This window comes from Coturnix japonica, chromosome 1 (assembly GCF_054131305.1).
Source record: "Coturnix japonica strain WE chromosome 1, WE-NBRP24, whole genome shotgun sequence".
Taxonomy (NCBI): domain Eukaryota; kingdom Metazoa; phylum Chordata; class Aves; order Galliformes; family Phasianidae; genus Coturnix; species Coturnix japonica.
The window spans coordinates 108,533,364-108,549,400 of record NC_140663.1 but is presented as its reverse complement, the minus strand read 5'-3'; the positions used below and the strand labels follow the sequence as shown (position 1 = coordinate 108,549,400).

The 16,037-nt window shown below is 43.8% G+C and overlaps 1 protein-coding gene and 1 long non-coding RNA gene across 4 annotated transcripts in view; one reads left to right on the top strand and one right to left on the bottom strand.

Annotated features, from left to right (window-relative positions):
* LOC116652441 (uncharacterized) overlaps positions 1-6,933 on the bottom strand; it is a 29,265-nt gene extending 22,332 nt beyond the window's left edge. The window contains exons 1-2 of the long non-coding RNA XR_004305441.2: positions 4,766-6,933; positions 230-328 (exon numbers count right to left, since the gene is read on the bottom strand). This is a non-coding gene — a long non-coding RNA (uncharacterized LOC116652441). The remainder of the gene's footprint in view (positions 1-229; positions 329-4,765) is intronic.
* Positions 6,934-7,059: 126 nt separating this feature from the next.
* Positions 7,060-14,323, top strand: PRDX4 (peroxiredoxin 4). Of its 3 annotated transcripts, XM_015885569.3 has the most exons (8): positions 7,060-7,320; positions 8,033-8,150; positions 8,739-8,855; positions 9,425-9,547; positions 10,492-10,622; positions 11,621-11,655; positions 12,577-12,623; positions 14,199-14,323. In XM_015885569.3, the coding sequence occupies exons 1-8, from the start codon at positions 7,098-7,100 to the stop codon at positions 14,200-14,202; spliced, it is 798 nt and encodes a 265-aa protein (XP_015741055.1). In that variant the 5' UTR covers positions 7,060-7,097; the 3' UTR covers positions 14,203-14,323. The 3 variants fall into 3 exon arrangements, with proteins under 3 accessions (XP_015741055.1, XP_015741047.1, XP_085386951.1); XM_015885561.2 differs by lacking the exon at positions 12,577-12,623; XM_085530825.1 differs by lacking the exon at positions 14,199-14,323 and having other exon boundaries at positions 11,621-12,664.
* Positions 14,324-16,037: the final 1,714 nt, after the last annotated feature.

Below are 16,037 nucleotides of genomic sequence, written 5' to 3'. Positions count from 1 at the left end.
ATTAAATAAGTGAATGCCCATAACATAATTCTTCCAATAGCATCCAGCCATTTGGCTGCATATCTGGTAGTTATTCCAAATTAGTCTGGTTACTCAAAACATGATTTAACTAAGCATGATTCTTTCTAATGTTGCTTATTTTTGTGTTAACAGACTTATTTTTGTCTTCATGTTTTTTAGGCTTTTCCCTCAATGCCTCGAAATACAAGAATCCGACAAGACAACTCACCTCCTCAGATGATGACACAACTCCTGAGAGCTTTATAAATGCAATACATAAAAAATCCACCAAGATCGCAGGCACTGTTTTGCATGTATGAAGCGCTATCTGTAAAAGAATTCAATCAGAAAATTCATTACTAAATGTGAGAAATGGTCCAGAACCTGCAGTCCTAGCTGCAGTGTTCTGTACACAGAATGTTATAAGTGGTATAAAGAGCAAATTGATTCCAGAAGGTACCAGACAGATAAGACAGTAAAGATGAAGACTTCCAGACAAGAAGTCAGCCAACAGACCACACAGTGATGCCCAAAAAGGCATCAGTATAATTCAGATTACAAACATTCCAGTTAACTCTGGGCAAGTAAATATGTATTCACTCACATGAAGTAAGACTGAGGATTAAAAGTGTTCCTGTCTCTGAAAGCAGATACTATCAAGTACGTTAATATTAATGGGGTGTCCTCTATTGAAGAGGCAAAAGAAGAAAACAAGTTCATTTGAGTTTTCTCACCAACATGTATCTGAGTGTGTACGTGCACATAAGGAGCTCACAGAATACTGTGGAAGTACATGCAGCAATCTTTGCACTGCCCAGAACACACATCCCTTTAAAACTTCAATAGGAAACAGGTGAGGTGGTGCTACTGTCCCCTTGTGAAACATTCAGACATTTCACTTCAGAAGGAATGCCTCTGGATGGGCCAGATGGGGCCATCTGTGTCACTGTGCTACAGTAAGTACCGCTAGTCAACAACTAGTATCATTTACTGCAAAGTGTAGTGTACAAAAAGCTTCCTTCTGCAGCACTCGAGCAGGCAGGAGGAGATGTATAATGGATGTTTGAGTGCTTAGCATTCCTTAAGAAAGGAAAGTCCAGCTCTATTGGATCCCAGACCCAACCATATTAGGACAATCACTGCACAGAAGCACAGTGTGAATGACAGCTTCTGGCTAATTAAAACCTAACAGCCATAGCAATGTTTCCAGCTCAGCATGTCTCACTATTTTTTTTTCATGAATGTTCATTTCAAGTAATATTTTAGCAGTGTTTGTGCCTCCTGAGTCTCCTGATGCATTGTAACTCCTGATACCCAGAGCTGGTCCAGCCTCCTTGCATCCTTCTTCCCAGCTAAGCGCTGCTCCCTGCCTCTTGCACAGCACCACAAACCAAGCCTAAATTGTGGCAGAAAGGAGGGAATCTTCAGTCCATCACTGTCACTATATCAAACCTCCTGACTTTTTAGCATTTGGATGTGGCAATCCTGTGCCAAAGCTGAAGGGATGTGACTCATCATGGCTTCTTCTAGGTAGTTTTTGCAGCTGAGGAGGGCTCTTTTAAATAGCAAATTCGTCGTCATGACAGGACAGAGATATATCCGCAAAATTCCAGGAAACTGGTTGCTTGACAGGTCTGGGGCTTTTCTGTGACATTTCAGTCCAGCTACTTCCTCTGCTGCTGTGCTGAGAAGCGCATTGCTGCTGCTGAGCAAACCTCACACTGCTTTACTTGTGAGAGTAGCACCGACAGCAGGCTTCAAACCAGAGAGCTTCAGGCTAAAAGCAGAAATCTTCATAGCTTTTGAAAAGCAGACAGCCTCTGTGGCTGCAGACAGAGCAGATCTGCATTTTATTAAGAGGTGCAGGAGGATTTAGCACACTTACTATGCACCCCATCTCCCAGAGCCTTCTGTTGGCTTCTTATTCAAGACTTTTCAAAACATCACAGCGTCAAAACAAGGATGGCAACGTGTCTGTTAGGTGAGGTGGGGAGAAGGCCGTGCACTGTGCTGCTGGGGACAGTCCTTCCCCATCACCTCCTCCCTGCTTGCTGCCCTGCAGCTCTCCCAGTGTTATCAGAAGCGCCAGGAAGATGAGAAACATGGATGCACCGAAGCACGAAGTAGCGTAGGACTGCAATGAGCTACTGATCCTTAACAAATAAATTGGTAAGTGCAAACAGCCGTTACCTATGGTGACCTATTCAGATACACCCAGCCGACCTGCATGCCAGCAGGTAACTTGCATGGCACGCTGCTGCTACCTGCAGAGAAAGGGAGAACAAAACCCATAGCGTGGCAAAGCTGCTCACCACAATTGATTCTGACTGCATCCAGGGTGCTCCAGTAAATAAAGTGGCCTTGCAGGGAATTAAGGTGAAATCACCAAAGAGACGACCTGGGGCATTTTTCATGGAGCAATTTTGAGTTATGCCCTGATAACCACCTGAATGTTCCATTCTGCTCATAGTGCTGCTACAGACTCACCAGGATTAAAAGCGTTGCATCAGCCCTCTGTCAAATGGCAGCAAATGTTGCAAATGACCTTGAAGACTGCTTCCTTACGGGAAGATCAAGAGATATGGAACCTGACTTTTCAGAGGTCTGTTTTCTTTTTGTAAGTGTTGCTTGCTTCACTTCCATTAAAAATACCATCTGGCAGAAATCTTATCTCAGAAATCAACACTCACGTCTAAGAGAGGAACTCTGCCCCGAAAACCATTCTGCGTTATCAACATTTTTAGCTGGGAACTTCAGCTCACTCAGCCAACTTTTAAGGAGTACTTCAAAGCATACGCCTGAGGAGCACTTCCATTTAACAGGGAGCTGCGTAGTACAGGTCAACACGTTATTTTATTTATCCCACCAATACCTACCCTCTCAATGGCATGACCCAATCCACTTTTTTACTGCATTAATACCCCAGATTCCACACTGAAGATACTGGTGACAGTATTTTGGGTTTTACTCTTCTAATTTCAGTACTTAAACTTCATGCTGTGCTTTACCATAGGCTTTGAAAAAAGAGAGCAGAAGATACAACAAAATCAGCTGCAGATAACGTAGCAAAGATGAGTCTTTTCTAAACATTTTCCTCTATTTTTTGATTCTGGTGAGATCATAGGATACAGGCATATAAATAGTTTGCACACAAGTAGTTTATGTGAAGTGTAGTGTCCTGAACACATTTAAGTATCTTGAAATCTCTATGCTTTCACTTAAGAGTTCATCAGTGGGTAAGCTGTGAATAATCCTCTTCTGTAAAAGAAAGTAGAAAGAAATAATAAATAAAAATCTTAAATGGTCACTTTTTTTTTACATTCCATTAAACTATGGGAAAACAACAGCACTTTTCAAGGTTTAGATGTGGTAGGTCAAATATTGGCTCTTGTATGGAGGTGTGGCTTCTCAAGGTCCCATGGAAGCTGACAATCCAAAGCAGAGAAGGAGCTTTGGCCCAACAAAGGATAATGTTAGGATGCAATGAAATTACTGTACAATTCACCACTAATGCAGCTTATACACTAATTTAAACTGTGCACAACACACAAGGAGATACAAGATCTTGAGATACCTACTGTATATTATATCATTTCCAATAATAAAGAAATTTTCCTTAGCAAGAAAATACCTAACTTCTCACATGTGACAGGACAAGAGGCCTTAAATTCCACCAGGGCAGGTTCAGGTTGGATATGAGGAAGTATTTCTTCTCAGAGAGCGGTGATGCAGTGGCACAGGCTGCCCAGGGAGGTGGGTGGAGTCACCATCCCTGGAGGTGTTCAAGTAAGAGGCAGATGTGGCACTGAGGGACATGGTTAGTGGGCATGGTGGGGATGGGCTGATGGTGGGGTTAGATGGTCTTAGTGATCTTTTCCAACCTCAGCAATTCTATGATTCGGTGATTACACTAAGAATTCTCAGGCAGCTGAAACTCTGAAACTTATGCAAGACTGAAATTGAACAAATGAGAATATTACCATTAGAATGGTAACGTTTTCATTTATTAATGGTAATTGTAAATGGAGCAAACACACTTTAGATTCCTAGTTTTTTTTCCTCTCACAGATGTTATAAACACCTGTAGATTTCATATTTTAGAAAGAATAAGGAAAGGTTTGAGGACTTCAGAGGCACTTGCAGAATGCCCAACTTCCCGTTTTCATTGGAAGAACAACATTTTACTGCCACCTAGTGAGCAATGTAAAACAGACCAACTCAAGGTGAGGGTTTCTGGTCAAACACCGTTTTTCACTTTCACATGTCCAAACAAATCAGAAAGACAAAGCCAGATATTGAACAGCTAGAAAGTTAATAACACAAATGCCTTGATGGGCTCCATTTCATGGGCTTGACTGCAGGCCTGAGGAGGCAGAACAGAGGTCAGGACCCCAAGAGGGCAGATGAACCACTGCAAAGGACACCGACAAGGATCACTGAACTTGACACAGCTGTGCTTATCGCTCTGTGGTGATGTGATAACCTTCCTCCTGCAGGCTCAGTGCAGGCAGCTGGGCCTTGCTCACAGGCTCCTTGCTGTGCTGGTTTGGGGTTAGGTCTTGGCGTCTGCATTGCTATAGAGGTCAGCTGCAAATATAGTCCATGATGATGATAGTAGATGATGAACATCTAACAGCTACTGTTCAGTGCTGATTTTCTCTGTCCTCACTGTCCAAACACTGCACCAATTCTCTGAGAAACAGGGGACACTTTAACTCTTGCTTTATAACACAACAAGAATTGAAGTAAAAACACTAGTACTCACCTGCAAGGTGACAGCCAAAGCAGAACTGACAGGGCCCTGCAAGGACAACATTATTTGTTAGGCCAAGGAGGCAGTTTTGTTTGTATTCACCACCTTGTAGCTCCTGTCAGCCCTTGCACAGGTAAAACAAAGCTTTGACCGGATGGTGCTTTTGCAACTGTATTCCCATGACTAGAAATATCGAGCACTCTTTTTTTGTCATTTTTGGTCGAACACATTAATAACATGCTCAGCGCTGTTTCTATCACACAAGCCCCTCAGGGGTTCCTGACACGGATGCCATGAGGAAACAAAGCTGGCTGCGGTTCACTCACAAGGTGAAGAAAGGGAAATAAATTAAACACAACTTTCCTTGGCAGCTGTGTTTGCAGAGGAAAAACACCACTTCATTCCCAAACACCAGCGCATTCCCCAGACATAGGCTACAGGAATAAGTATAGCTCTTATGCCACTCCACCACCTAGCGACGGACTTTATGAAGTTGCTGTTTGCATTTAACCAGCCCTATTGCGTCAGCAGTGCCACTTACAGCTCGTTAGGAGCCAGAATGACCTTCCCATAGAAACAAACACCACCACCCAGCAATCCTCAGCTTGACAGGGTCCTCAGGGATCCTCAGCAGTCAGTAGACACGTGGCTGGTCCCATCAGCCTTGCCTTAACAGGAGCCAACAAGGAAAACATTCCTCTAATTGGTGATTTTAACAGTGATCGCTTACAGAACAATTATTTTCCACCATCCTGTCTCCAGCAAAGTTTTCTACACTACAGATTTTCTCTCATGCATGGCAAGCAAGGCAATGTATTTGTTAAAATGTCCTTGTAAGCTATGACAAGCACTTGCCCAAAGAGAGTGGGGGAATGGGCTGCCCAGAGAAGCTGTGGATGCCCCATCCCTAGAAGCATTCAAAGCCATGTTGGATGGGGTCCTGGGCAGCCTGATCTCAGCTATGGGGTTAGAATTAGATGGGCCTTAAGGTCCCTTCCAACCCAAGCCATTCCATGATTCCATAACTCAAACTGAATCATAACTGAGGGCACAATGGTGGCACGGCTTGCAGTAACACAGCCTTTCATGCGTATGATAAAGCGAAGGATTTATAAGCAAGCTTTCCCTTCACGCATGGTAAACCCTTCCTACTTCAGAACTGCACCAATGGATGATATTCAGCACAGTGATCAATGTAGCATGGTGCCTCTATTATTTCATGTTAACAGCATAACTAATTTCAGCAAAAAAAAATCAATCTTTGGGTCAATGTCGGACAAAGAGAGAAGGGTGTCTGTGTTATTGTAGAACCACAGAATGACCTGGGTTGAAAAGGACCCCAAAGATCATCTGGTTTCAACCCCCCTGCTATGTGCAGGGTCACCAACTACCAGACCAGGCTGCCCAGAGCCACATCCAGCCTGGCCTTGAATGCCTCCAGGGATGGGGCATCCACAACCTCCTTGGGCAACCTGTTCCAGTGCGTCACCACCCTCAATTCAGTGTTCTCCATTTGAACAATAAAGGATATATATTTGGATTTCATCACTGATTTAATCTACAAAATTTTTCCAAGAAGAGCAGCACAACTGAAATAACTTTCTCTGTGCATGCATGGAGGCCATAGCTGTCACCTTCCATACAAGCAGGGAGGTTTAGGAAGGCTTGGTGTTAAATTCAGTACTACTAGAGCTGGATCACATAAGATATTGTTCTATCAATCACCACCACATTTTAGCAACGTTAACCACGTTCAGGTACACTTGAACTCAAGATGGATGGGAGTACAAAGGCTCTTTAAGTGCTTTTTTCCACTGGGCGTCTAACACTTCGCATGAACAAATGGGTTTTGTCCATCTTCCCTTTAATGACCTGAATTTTATCCTGCTTCCAACATTTTAGGAGATATCATCAGATGCCGGATACCATCAGCTCACTGGGCAGCCTGTTCCAGGGCCTAACCGCTCTCCTAGTGAAGAACTTCCCCCTAACATCCAACCTAAATCTTCCCTCTTTTAACTTAAAACCATTTCCCCATATCCTGCTATTGTCAGCCCTTTCCAAGAGTTTACTCCCCTCCTGGGAGTAAGTTCCCTTCAGGTATTGAAAGGCTGCAATGAGGTCACCCCACAATCTCCTCTATGCTGAACAAACCCAACTCCCTCAGCCTGTCCTCATAGGCGAGGTGCTCCAGCCACCAACCGCGGGTCGGACTCGCTCCCCCTGGCGGCGCAGCGCCGCGGGGCGATGGCGAGGCCCTGCCCGCTCCGTAGGGCGGCCAAGCTCCTCCCCGCTACCGCCCCTCCGCGCCGCTTGGCGGGGACGTGCAGTCGTTGTTTGGGCTATGGAGGCGGCTCGGCGGGGGCCGCGGGCGGGGGTGGGGAGCAGCGCGTTGCTGCTGGCCTTGCTGCTGCACGGAGCGACGGCGGCGGAGGCGGAGGAGCCGCGGTCGCAGCGGCAGCGCGGGGACGAGCAGTGCCACTACTACGCGGGAGGACAGGTCTACCCCGGAGAGGCGGCCCGCGTGCCCGTCACCGACCACTCGCTGCACCTCAGCCAGGCCAAGAGTAGGTGCGGGGCGGACGGGGCCGGGTGGTGCGGCGGAGCGGGATGGGATGGGAATGTTTTGTGCTGTCGTTCGGGTTAGAAATCCCGAAAGGCCGCCTCGCCCGTTGGCTTTCACCGTGTCGTTCCACGTCAGCCCTGCCGCAGCGAAGCGGGCGGTGATTGGAGTGCCCGCAGTCGGTGCGGGGTTTGGTTGGTCTCCTGCCTCTGTGTCTCTGCCCGTCATTCCGCGGCCTCGACCTCTTGGGGCGGCACGTGGGCTGGAAGAGCCCCCTTCGGTGGAACGGAGAGCACAGAGACATCCCTTGGGAACGAGCTTTGCCATGAGAGCTCACGCTGTTACATCGTTCCCCTGCAGGGAGGCAGGACGCAGCTTCCATCTTAAGCATTGCTCAGCAGATGCGATGAGAGCGGACGAGAGAGTGTATGTTTGGTGGCCCTGCCAGGCAGGGGGGTTGGAACTACATGATCCTTGAGGTCCATTCCAACCCGGGTCATTCTGTGATTCTGTGTGATTCTGTGACCAGTCGAGATGCATAAGGATTGCTTTGACCTCTGCAAAGTAGTAAGAAAGGTTGATTTTGTGATTGTGTGCGGTAGGTTGTTTTTCAAGCAAAAGGACAACAGTTGACCTTGTGCATGAGCTAAGGAGCAGCTTGCTTTGAACACGTGCTTCATGCTCTGATTTTAATGTGAATGTCCTTTGTATTTCAGTCTCGAAGCCAGCACCTTACTGGGAAGGAACAGCGGTCATTAATGGAGAGTTTAAAGAGCTGAAACTAACAGATTATGAAGGAAAATATCTCGTCTTCTTCTTCTATCCTCTTGACTTGTAAGTATGACACGAGTAGACAAAGCAACACTGAGCTCACCTACACAAAACACCTCATTCCTCCATTTTTCTCTTCTATTTTTGTTTAGTTTTGTTTGGGAAAGTTTTGGGGTAGAAAAAGAGAACAATAGGAGAAAATGCCTTTTTTGCCTTTGTGTTATCATCATGCAGTGGTAAAATTAAAACACGATGCTTGTTGTACCAAGTGTGTCTGCTGATGTGTGCTTCAATTTGAAAGACTAATCTTCAGTCTGTTGTACCCAGTAGGGTAACCTCAGCATCCCATATTCTGCTGTACATCACTGCTGCAGAGGACAGTGTCCCATCTGTGTTTTGCAGAGTATATGTAGGACGCTGAGGGATGGTGTTTGCCATTGAACAAGGCAGGCAGTGTTTTGGTAAATACTTGAAGGAGCAGGAAAAAATACGTGGAAACTGAAATAATTTCTGATAAATCCACTGCTTTTCCATTATCTTACATAAAAATGTAAGTGCTTTGATGAGGCTGTTTATTGGTATGTTAAACAGAGAGCTTACTGAGTGTTTCATGATAATATGACTTTATTTTGTTTCAAATTATCTATCTAGCACGTTTGTATGTCCGACCGAGATAATTGCCTTCAGTGACAGAATTGAGGAATTCAGAGCAATAAATACAGAAGTAGTGGCATGTTCCGTGGACTCCAAGTTCACTCACTTAGCGTGGTACGTATCTTATCCTTGGCTTTTGCTAAAAGTTTTTCATGGGCCCATCTGAGCTGAGGAACCGTATCCCCGGATTTATAGATTGTGTAGGTGTATCATAATGGGTAACAACGCAACGTTATTGACACAAACGGTAGAGTTATTTTTCAGTGATAAAACTCTGTTAACTTTCTTGTGTGAAAATATCTTTATCTTTGAAGCTGGTTTTAATGTACATTGCTTGAAATATATCCTGTCCCAGTCCAGAATTGTTCAAATACTAAAAATGAGATACAGATGCCAATATCTATTAAAATGAGGTATGCTCTCCCAGTTGGGCATGATAGTATAAGACAAATATGGCTGACAAGAAGGATGCCACTGTTAATTGACGTGGCCAAACACTGCACAAGAACTGCTGTACACATCACTGGAACCAGAGATAACATTCATTTTCCTGGTGTGCAGAACAAAAAAACCTCACTTGCACTGAATTCTTCTGTCAGTGCTATAATGGCTTTTGGCTTCTCATTTTGTGTAGAGAAATAAATCATTGTGAATAATACATTTGTATCCTGTTTCTTTCCAAGGATTAATACTCCTCGAAAACAAGGAGGACTCGGACCGATGAAGATTCCACTTCTATCAGATATAACACACCAGATTTCCAAGGACTATGGTGTATATCTAGAAGATCAAGGACATGCACTTAGGTATTCCACTTGGTTACTGTTCATTTTGTCTTGATGAACTAGTGCTTGCTACTTTGTATCTAAAGATACACTGACATCTCTCTTTCATGCTGTCCATTGAGCTCTATACATTAATATTGAAGTGGCTCGCGTTATTTTGTACAAACTAGCAGGTCTCATCTAACATTGCTAGCACTCTGAGCTCTTCTTTGTGGCATGTTAGCAAGCCTGCACTATGTACTTACAAGAGATCTTCCCTTCTCATGTAAACGGTTTAAATGTTCTAACAACAGATCATGCCACTTATTTGTCCTTAAAGTAATATGTGCTAAGGAACTTTTATATGAAGTCTTCCTTTACTGCTTGAAAGCACACAAGTACTAAGAAGTCTGATTGGGGTCATAATAACCTGCCATAGATGTTGGTGTACTCCTTTGACAAACTACATAGAACCAAAATGTGGTACTGTTGCAAAGCAAGAGCAGTTTTTGCTTGCGAATTCATACCCAGACGAAATAAGAACGCACAAAAACAAGCCATAAGGAATCAGAACAGAGAGCGTGGTTGATAACCCTGCATTACAGCCAGCAGATGTGAGGGCAAGGCAAGCACGTGGTGAGAATTCCCCTAAATTGTTGTTTTTAGTCAGGGACTTTCCAAGTTCAGCTGGAGTCAAGGATGCTGGTAGCTAACAGCCCCAAGAGATGGGTCTTTTGTGAACCTCTGGGATCCAGCTGACACCATAGCATCTCCATTATCCCCTGGTTGGGCTTGCCATTGCTTACTTGTATGTTCTGCACAGAAGTGTATTTTCCTTGCTGTTTTTAACTTGTCCTCATCTCATCCCATAGCCCGGTGGGTTAGTAGTATCCCAAGGAGGTAGGTATTGTATAGTGCTTGCAGAGATAAACGCAATGAGGCAATCAGTTTTGTTCCATTAAAAAAAAATAACTCATTTGTTACAGGGGCCTTTTCATAATTGACGATAAGAGAATCCTTCGACAGATCACCATGAACGACCTTCCCGTGGGGAGATCAGTGGATGAAACGCTTCGTTTGGTACAAGCATTCCAATATACAGACAAACACGGAGAAGGTGCTCTTTTAAATGTTTTCATGTTGAAGATTGTTCACAGAATCACAGAATTATCAAGGTTGGAAAAGACCTAGAAGATCATCTAGTCCAACCATCACCAATACTTCCCAGCTAAATCATATTCATCAACACAACATTTAAACGCTTCTTGAACACTCCCATGGTCGGTGACTCCACCACCTCCCTGGGCAGTGCATTCCAATGCCTGACTACCCTTTCCAAGAAGTAATACTTCCTAATATTGTACCTAGACTGGAAGAAGTTGTATTTCTAGATATTATTTTTTTTGGAAGTAAAGTACTCAGTAGCATTAGAAATTAGCCACCAAGTGAGTGAAGTGGTTTGATGGTTCTGCTACAGTGATCTCTAGCTGGACAGGGCTCTGAGCACTTCATGTAGCTGTAGGTGTCCCTGTTCATTGCAGGGGAGTTGGACTAGGTGAGCTTTAAGGGTCCCTTCCAACTCAAAACGATTGATTCTAAAGCATTCCCTTGTCTGAATAGAGGCATTATGTACCTGTCAAAAGGATAAAGCAGTATAAAATACAGCGCCCTGAAGAATCAGGGCAAATATTTCAGTATGTTTTGATGTCCTGAAAGAGTTGAGATGCAAGTAGTCCTTGTCCTGTGTCATTTGTGGGTGATGTGTGACAGATAACCGTCAAGAAACACAATTATGCTGTGAAGGTTGTGCCGCCATTGCTGTACTCTTCATAAGCACTATGTGATAATTTCCCACTGACAAATAATGTTTCACTGGCTCATTATAAGTTTGTCTCAAATATGGCTATATTCCCTCACTGCCTCCATAGCGGTTCTCATACCGGAACAGTAGGAAAAGTTATTTGCAGTTCCAGAATTGCATTGGTTGTATTTTATTTAACGGAGCACCCTAAAGCAGCGTATTAAGTTCAGGAAGAGAAAATGAAGGAAATTCAGGAAAGGAAGTGTGTGTAAAAGTACTTATATAGACTTTGTCTTTTTTTTTTTCTCTTCCAGTTTGCCCTGCTGGTTGGAAGCCTGGCAGTGAAACGGTAAGTCACTGTTCATATTTAATTGCATATCCTGTTAGAAAACACCAAGATAATTTCCTCTAAAGTCAAATCTAAAGTCAAATCCAGAATCTTTACAACTCTGAAGAAGATGAGAGGAGTCGGTTCACATTATTGTAGTTAAAGCTTGAGTGGAAGTTGGAAAGTTAAGGGTTAGGTTGATTCTGTCCTGCCCTCACAGTGACATGGCCATATAAATTCTTGTTCTGTGGGATCTCGCAGTGGATCTTAGGCACTGCCATGAAGAAGGATGCAAGTTCACAAGCTGCTTTAGAATCTGGTAGAGATGGTGTGCCACTATCACATCTCCAGCAGAGAGCACTGCTTTGCTACACAAAAGCTCAAGTGTTTGTTGATACTCACCCACATGTTAACACAGGCAGAAGAGCCGGGGTTCAGATAAACACCCATTGAACTTGTTTGTGTTCTCTGGGCTTGGATCAAGCTTCAGCAGGATAATGAAGCTTTTACTGGAGGTCTGAGCTGCTTAGGTCAGATGAGATCACTGTTGTTAATTTGAGAATGTGGCTTTCTTTTAAACCATTCAGTGATGACCGAACACTGTTGTTTAAGATCTTTCTCAACCAAAAGCAGATCCCAATAGCCTGTAAATATGGAGAGTAGTGAGCATTTTAGCTGAGAGTAAAAACAGCAGAACGTTTCTTTAATGCATGTGAAAATTGTCCTTGATGACTGCAGTCCGTGAGTCACCTGTTGGCAGCTCGCAGTCTGAAAACCCATCAGAATGCTGAGAATAGGTCCAATAGTACTAGTTTAAAACTGTAATGTAAGCAGCTGTCATTCTCCTCTCTGCAAAATATGCAGATAATTTAAATAGCAGGGTAGTTCAGATGCTTTCTCGAAGATGTAGCCATGCCTTGTAAATGTGTTTGATTTAATTAGATCAAACCAGAGGAAGCCATGAGAGTGTGGTGGCCAAGGGAAGAACTGTAAGTAAATTCTAAGGCACTTGATTGTAGAAACAAATTGATTAAAATGTCTTGCTTCTGGGGCAAGGAGCATAAAGGTATTTGCTTTCAACTGCCAGAACTCTTCCATTGGTAGGCTGCACTCTCTCTTCCCCAATTAATTAACTGGTTTTGCTACTCCCCTTAAATATAATTAGCGATGAAAAGTAATCTATTATCAGGTCAAATGATAAACTACTCTTCAGCAGTTGTTTGTGGGTTGGCTTTGCATCCTGATGAGATGCATATGCGAGTCCTAAAGGAACTGGCTGATGAAGCTGCTAAGCTGCTATACATCCTGTTTGAGATGATGTGGCAGTCTGGTGCAGTTCCCACTGTCTGAAAAAGAGGAAACGTATCTCCTGTCCTTAAGAATGGAAAAGAAGGAAGGCAGGGAAGTACAGAGCAGTCTTCCCTTTGTAGCCAGCAAGATCATGGAGTAGATCTTCCTGGAAGCTGTGATAAGACACGTGGAAAATAGGGAGGTGATCATTGACAATCAGCATGGCTTCACCAAGGGCAAATAAGGCCTGAAAATTTTGGCTTTTTGCAGTGGGTTTACAGCATTGGTGGATAAGGGAAGAGAAGCTCACGTCATCTACTTGGGCTCGTGCAGAGGATTGGTACTGTTTCACACAATGTGCTTGTCTTTGGATTTGATGGATAAGGAACTGCCTGGACAGTCACACTCATAGAGTTGCAGTCAACAGCTTGATGGACAGTGGGACTGACTGCACCCTGAGCAAGTTTGCTGATGACACCAACCTGCATGGTGTGGTCATGACACTGGAGGGAAGGGCCAGCCAGAGGGACCTTGATAGGTTTAAGATCTGGAAGCCCACATGAACCTCATGCAGCTCAGCAGGGCCAAGTGCAAGGTTCTGCACATGAACAATCCCAAGCACAGATACAGTCTGGGCAGAGGGTAGATTAAGAGGAGGATTTAGGGGTTATTTGTTGATAAAAAACATAAGTGGCATTGTGCATTTGTAGCCTAGAAAGCCAACATATCCTGGGCTGTATCAAAGCAAGTCCAGAGGAGATCACATAGATGATCAGAGGGCTGGAGCAGATCTCCTAGGGTGATGGGTTGAGGGAACTAGGCTTGTTCAGCCTGGAAAAGAGAAAGCTCCAAGGAAACCTCATTGTGGCCTTCCAGTACAAAAGAAGGCTAACAGGAAAAATGGACAGGCTTCTTACAACAGGATGTAGCGACAAGACAAAGGGGAATGGTTTTAAACTAGAAGAGGAGAGCTTTAGAATAGACATTAGGAAGAAATTATTTACTCAGGGTAGGGAAGCACTGGAACAGGCTGAACAGAGATGTCTCATCCCTGGAGACACTCATGGGCAGGCTGGTTGGGGCTTTGGACAACCTGATCTAGGGGAAAATGTCCTTACGCAAGCCATAGGTCTCTGGTCTGAGCAATCTTTAAGGTCCCTTTCAGTCAACCATTCTATGATATTTTGAAGTATTGTACTATTCTGGATTCACAAGTTCTTGCACTTGCATAGTTTTATTTTTAGACTAACACTTTAATTTCTTTTCTTATGCAGATAATTCCAGATCCAGCTGGAAAACTGAAGTATTTTGATAAGCTGAACTGAGGCTGACTTCCATTTAATTACTTAGGTCACATTCAACTTGATTTTTGACAATAAAATTTCGTTAATTTTCTTAACTTTCCTGAGTTTGACTGATATATATCTGTAGCAGACAGCTAAAGCTCTGGGAGCTTAAAAACCTGTTAGATGCATAGATAGTATATTATCAGAGCATTCTTGTGAAATACACATTTTCTTTGTAAGTTTTGTTTATGTGCTTGGTTTTCCCACAGCATATTTTTCGTAGCACCTTGGGCTTAGAGTTACAAGGTTTTCTGTTGATGGATAGCTTAATTTCTGCAAATATCTTGTTTGCTTGGTCACAATGTCAGAACTACAGCTAGAGAAGAGGCTGAACAAACAGGATCAAGAGAAAAAACTAAAAAGCTCTGGCACAGGTTGCTCAGAGAGGTGGTGGCTGCCCTGTCCCTGGAGACACTCAAGGTCAGGATGGATGCAGATCTGAGCACCCTGATGTAGCTGTAGGTGTTCCTGTTCATTGCAGGGGTTTTGGACCAGGTGGCACTTTAAAGGGTCCCTTCCAACTCAAACGATTCTATGAAATGGTCCTTAAGCAAAGGCCTGACTCGCCATATTACACTGCAGGCTTGAAATGTTATTTCCAGGGAAAGAATGGGGTTCTACAGAGTGATCTGGGTATGCTGGCAGGGAAGCTGAGGAAAGACAAGCCTGATTAAAAAAAAATACAGACACGTTGGTGTTTGAGGGGAGAGAGGTGAGAGCTGGCAGCTGGCAGAAAGAAAGGTAGAAGTTCAAGGAACAACAGAAATAGATACATGAATGAAAGAATATTGGAAACTTAAGGAAGAAAACTACTGAAGTGTCTCATTCTGGGACTGTTGGTAGGATTTGCAGAGATTTAAAATGAAAGGTAAGCTGAGAGTCTTGCTTATTGCTACTTACTAAAGCCACTGCCCTACTGAATCTATTGAGAACTTCTATTTCAGAGCACCCTGAGCCACCATACGCCATTTAATGACATCAGCTGATCTCTGTTTCACCCTCCATTATAAAATGGCATGAGATACAACTCAGAATATTCCAGGCAACAGTTCCCTTATCTCCAGGGAAACATCAAGGAAGCAGTGATGGAAAGCAGAATATAAACTAACAGCATGTGAACATAGTAGATAAAGCTCTTCAAAGTGTACAGCTGTACTCTGCACTGACATTTGCTGGAAGGATTATGTTCTTCATGTTAAATACGTGCCTGATAAAAGCAGTAAAACAGCAATGAACCAATCATGTAACTAAGGATGATGCTGTGACAGCTGCTACTTCAGAGTCTGGGGTGACTGCTTAACACTTAGCATGATAAAGGCAGCATGTAGAGGTTTGATGATCTTCCAGCAAAACCACCAAGCAAAAAAACTATAGAGTTTGCATACATCTGTGTCAAAGTGGTCTGCAATTGGCAAAGGCAGAGCAGCGGCAGTTGCAATTAAACATCTGAAGTTCATGCTCATGAAGTGCTGAGGCAGTATGGAAAACCACCTGCCTCTTCTAGGTGCAAGGCTAGTTCCTGCCCTTGGGTAAGGGTGTCCATGGTCCCCTTAGCAAACCTGGGAATGTGTCATGTCCAGATGCAGGGCCAAGACCTCCACTCTCTTCTTTTCCTGTTCACAGTACTGTCTCACACCAACGTTAAAATGCACTCAGAGAACCTGCAAACAAGTCTGTCACCAAAGGTTGAACACACATTAAAAGCAATCAGACATGCAGTAATTTTAGAGGCAGTTTCTGAAATAAAGCCCTCATTCACTGGCCAGT

Coding starts and splice junctions, on each gene's coding strand:
- PRDX4 (XM_085530825.1), top strand. CDS start 7,098: ATGGAGGCGGCTCGGCGGGGGCCGCGGGCGGGGGTGGGGAGCAGCGCG. Junction 7,321..8,032: donor GCACCTCAGCCAGGCCAAGA/GTAGGTGCGGGG, acceptor TTTGTATTTCAG/TCTCGAAGCCAGCACCTTAC. Junction 8,856..9,424: donor AAGTTCACTCACTTAGCGTG/GTACGTATCTTA, acceptor TTTCTTTCCAAG/GATTAATACTCCTCGAAAAC.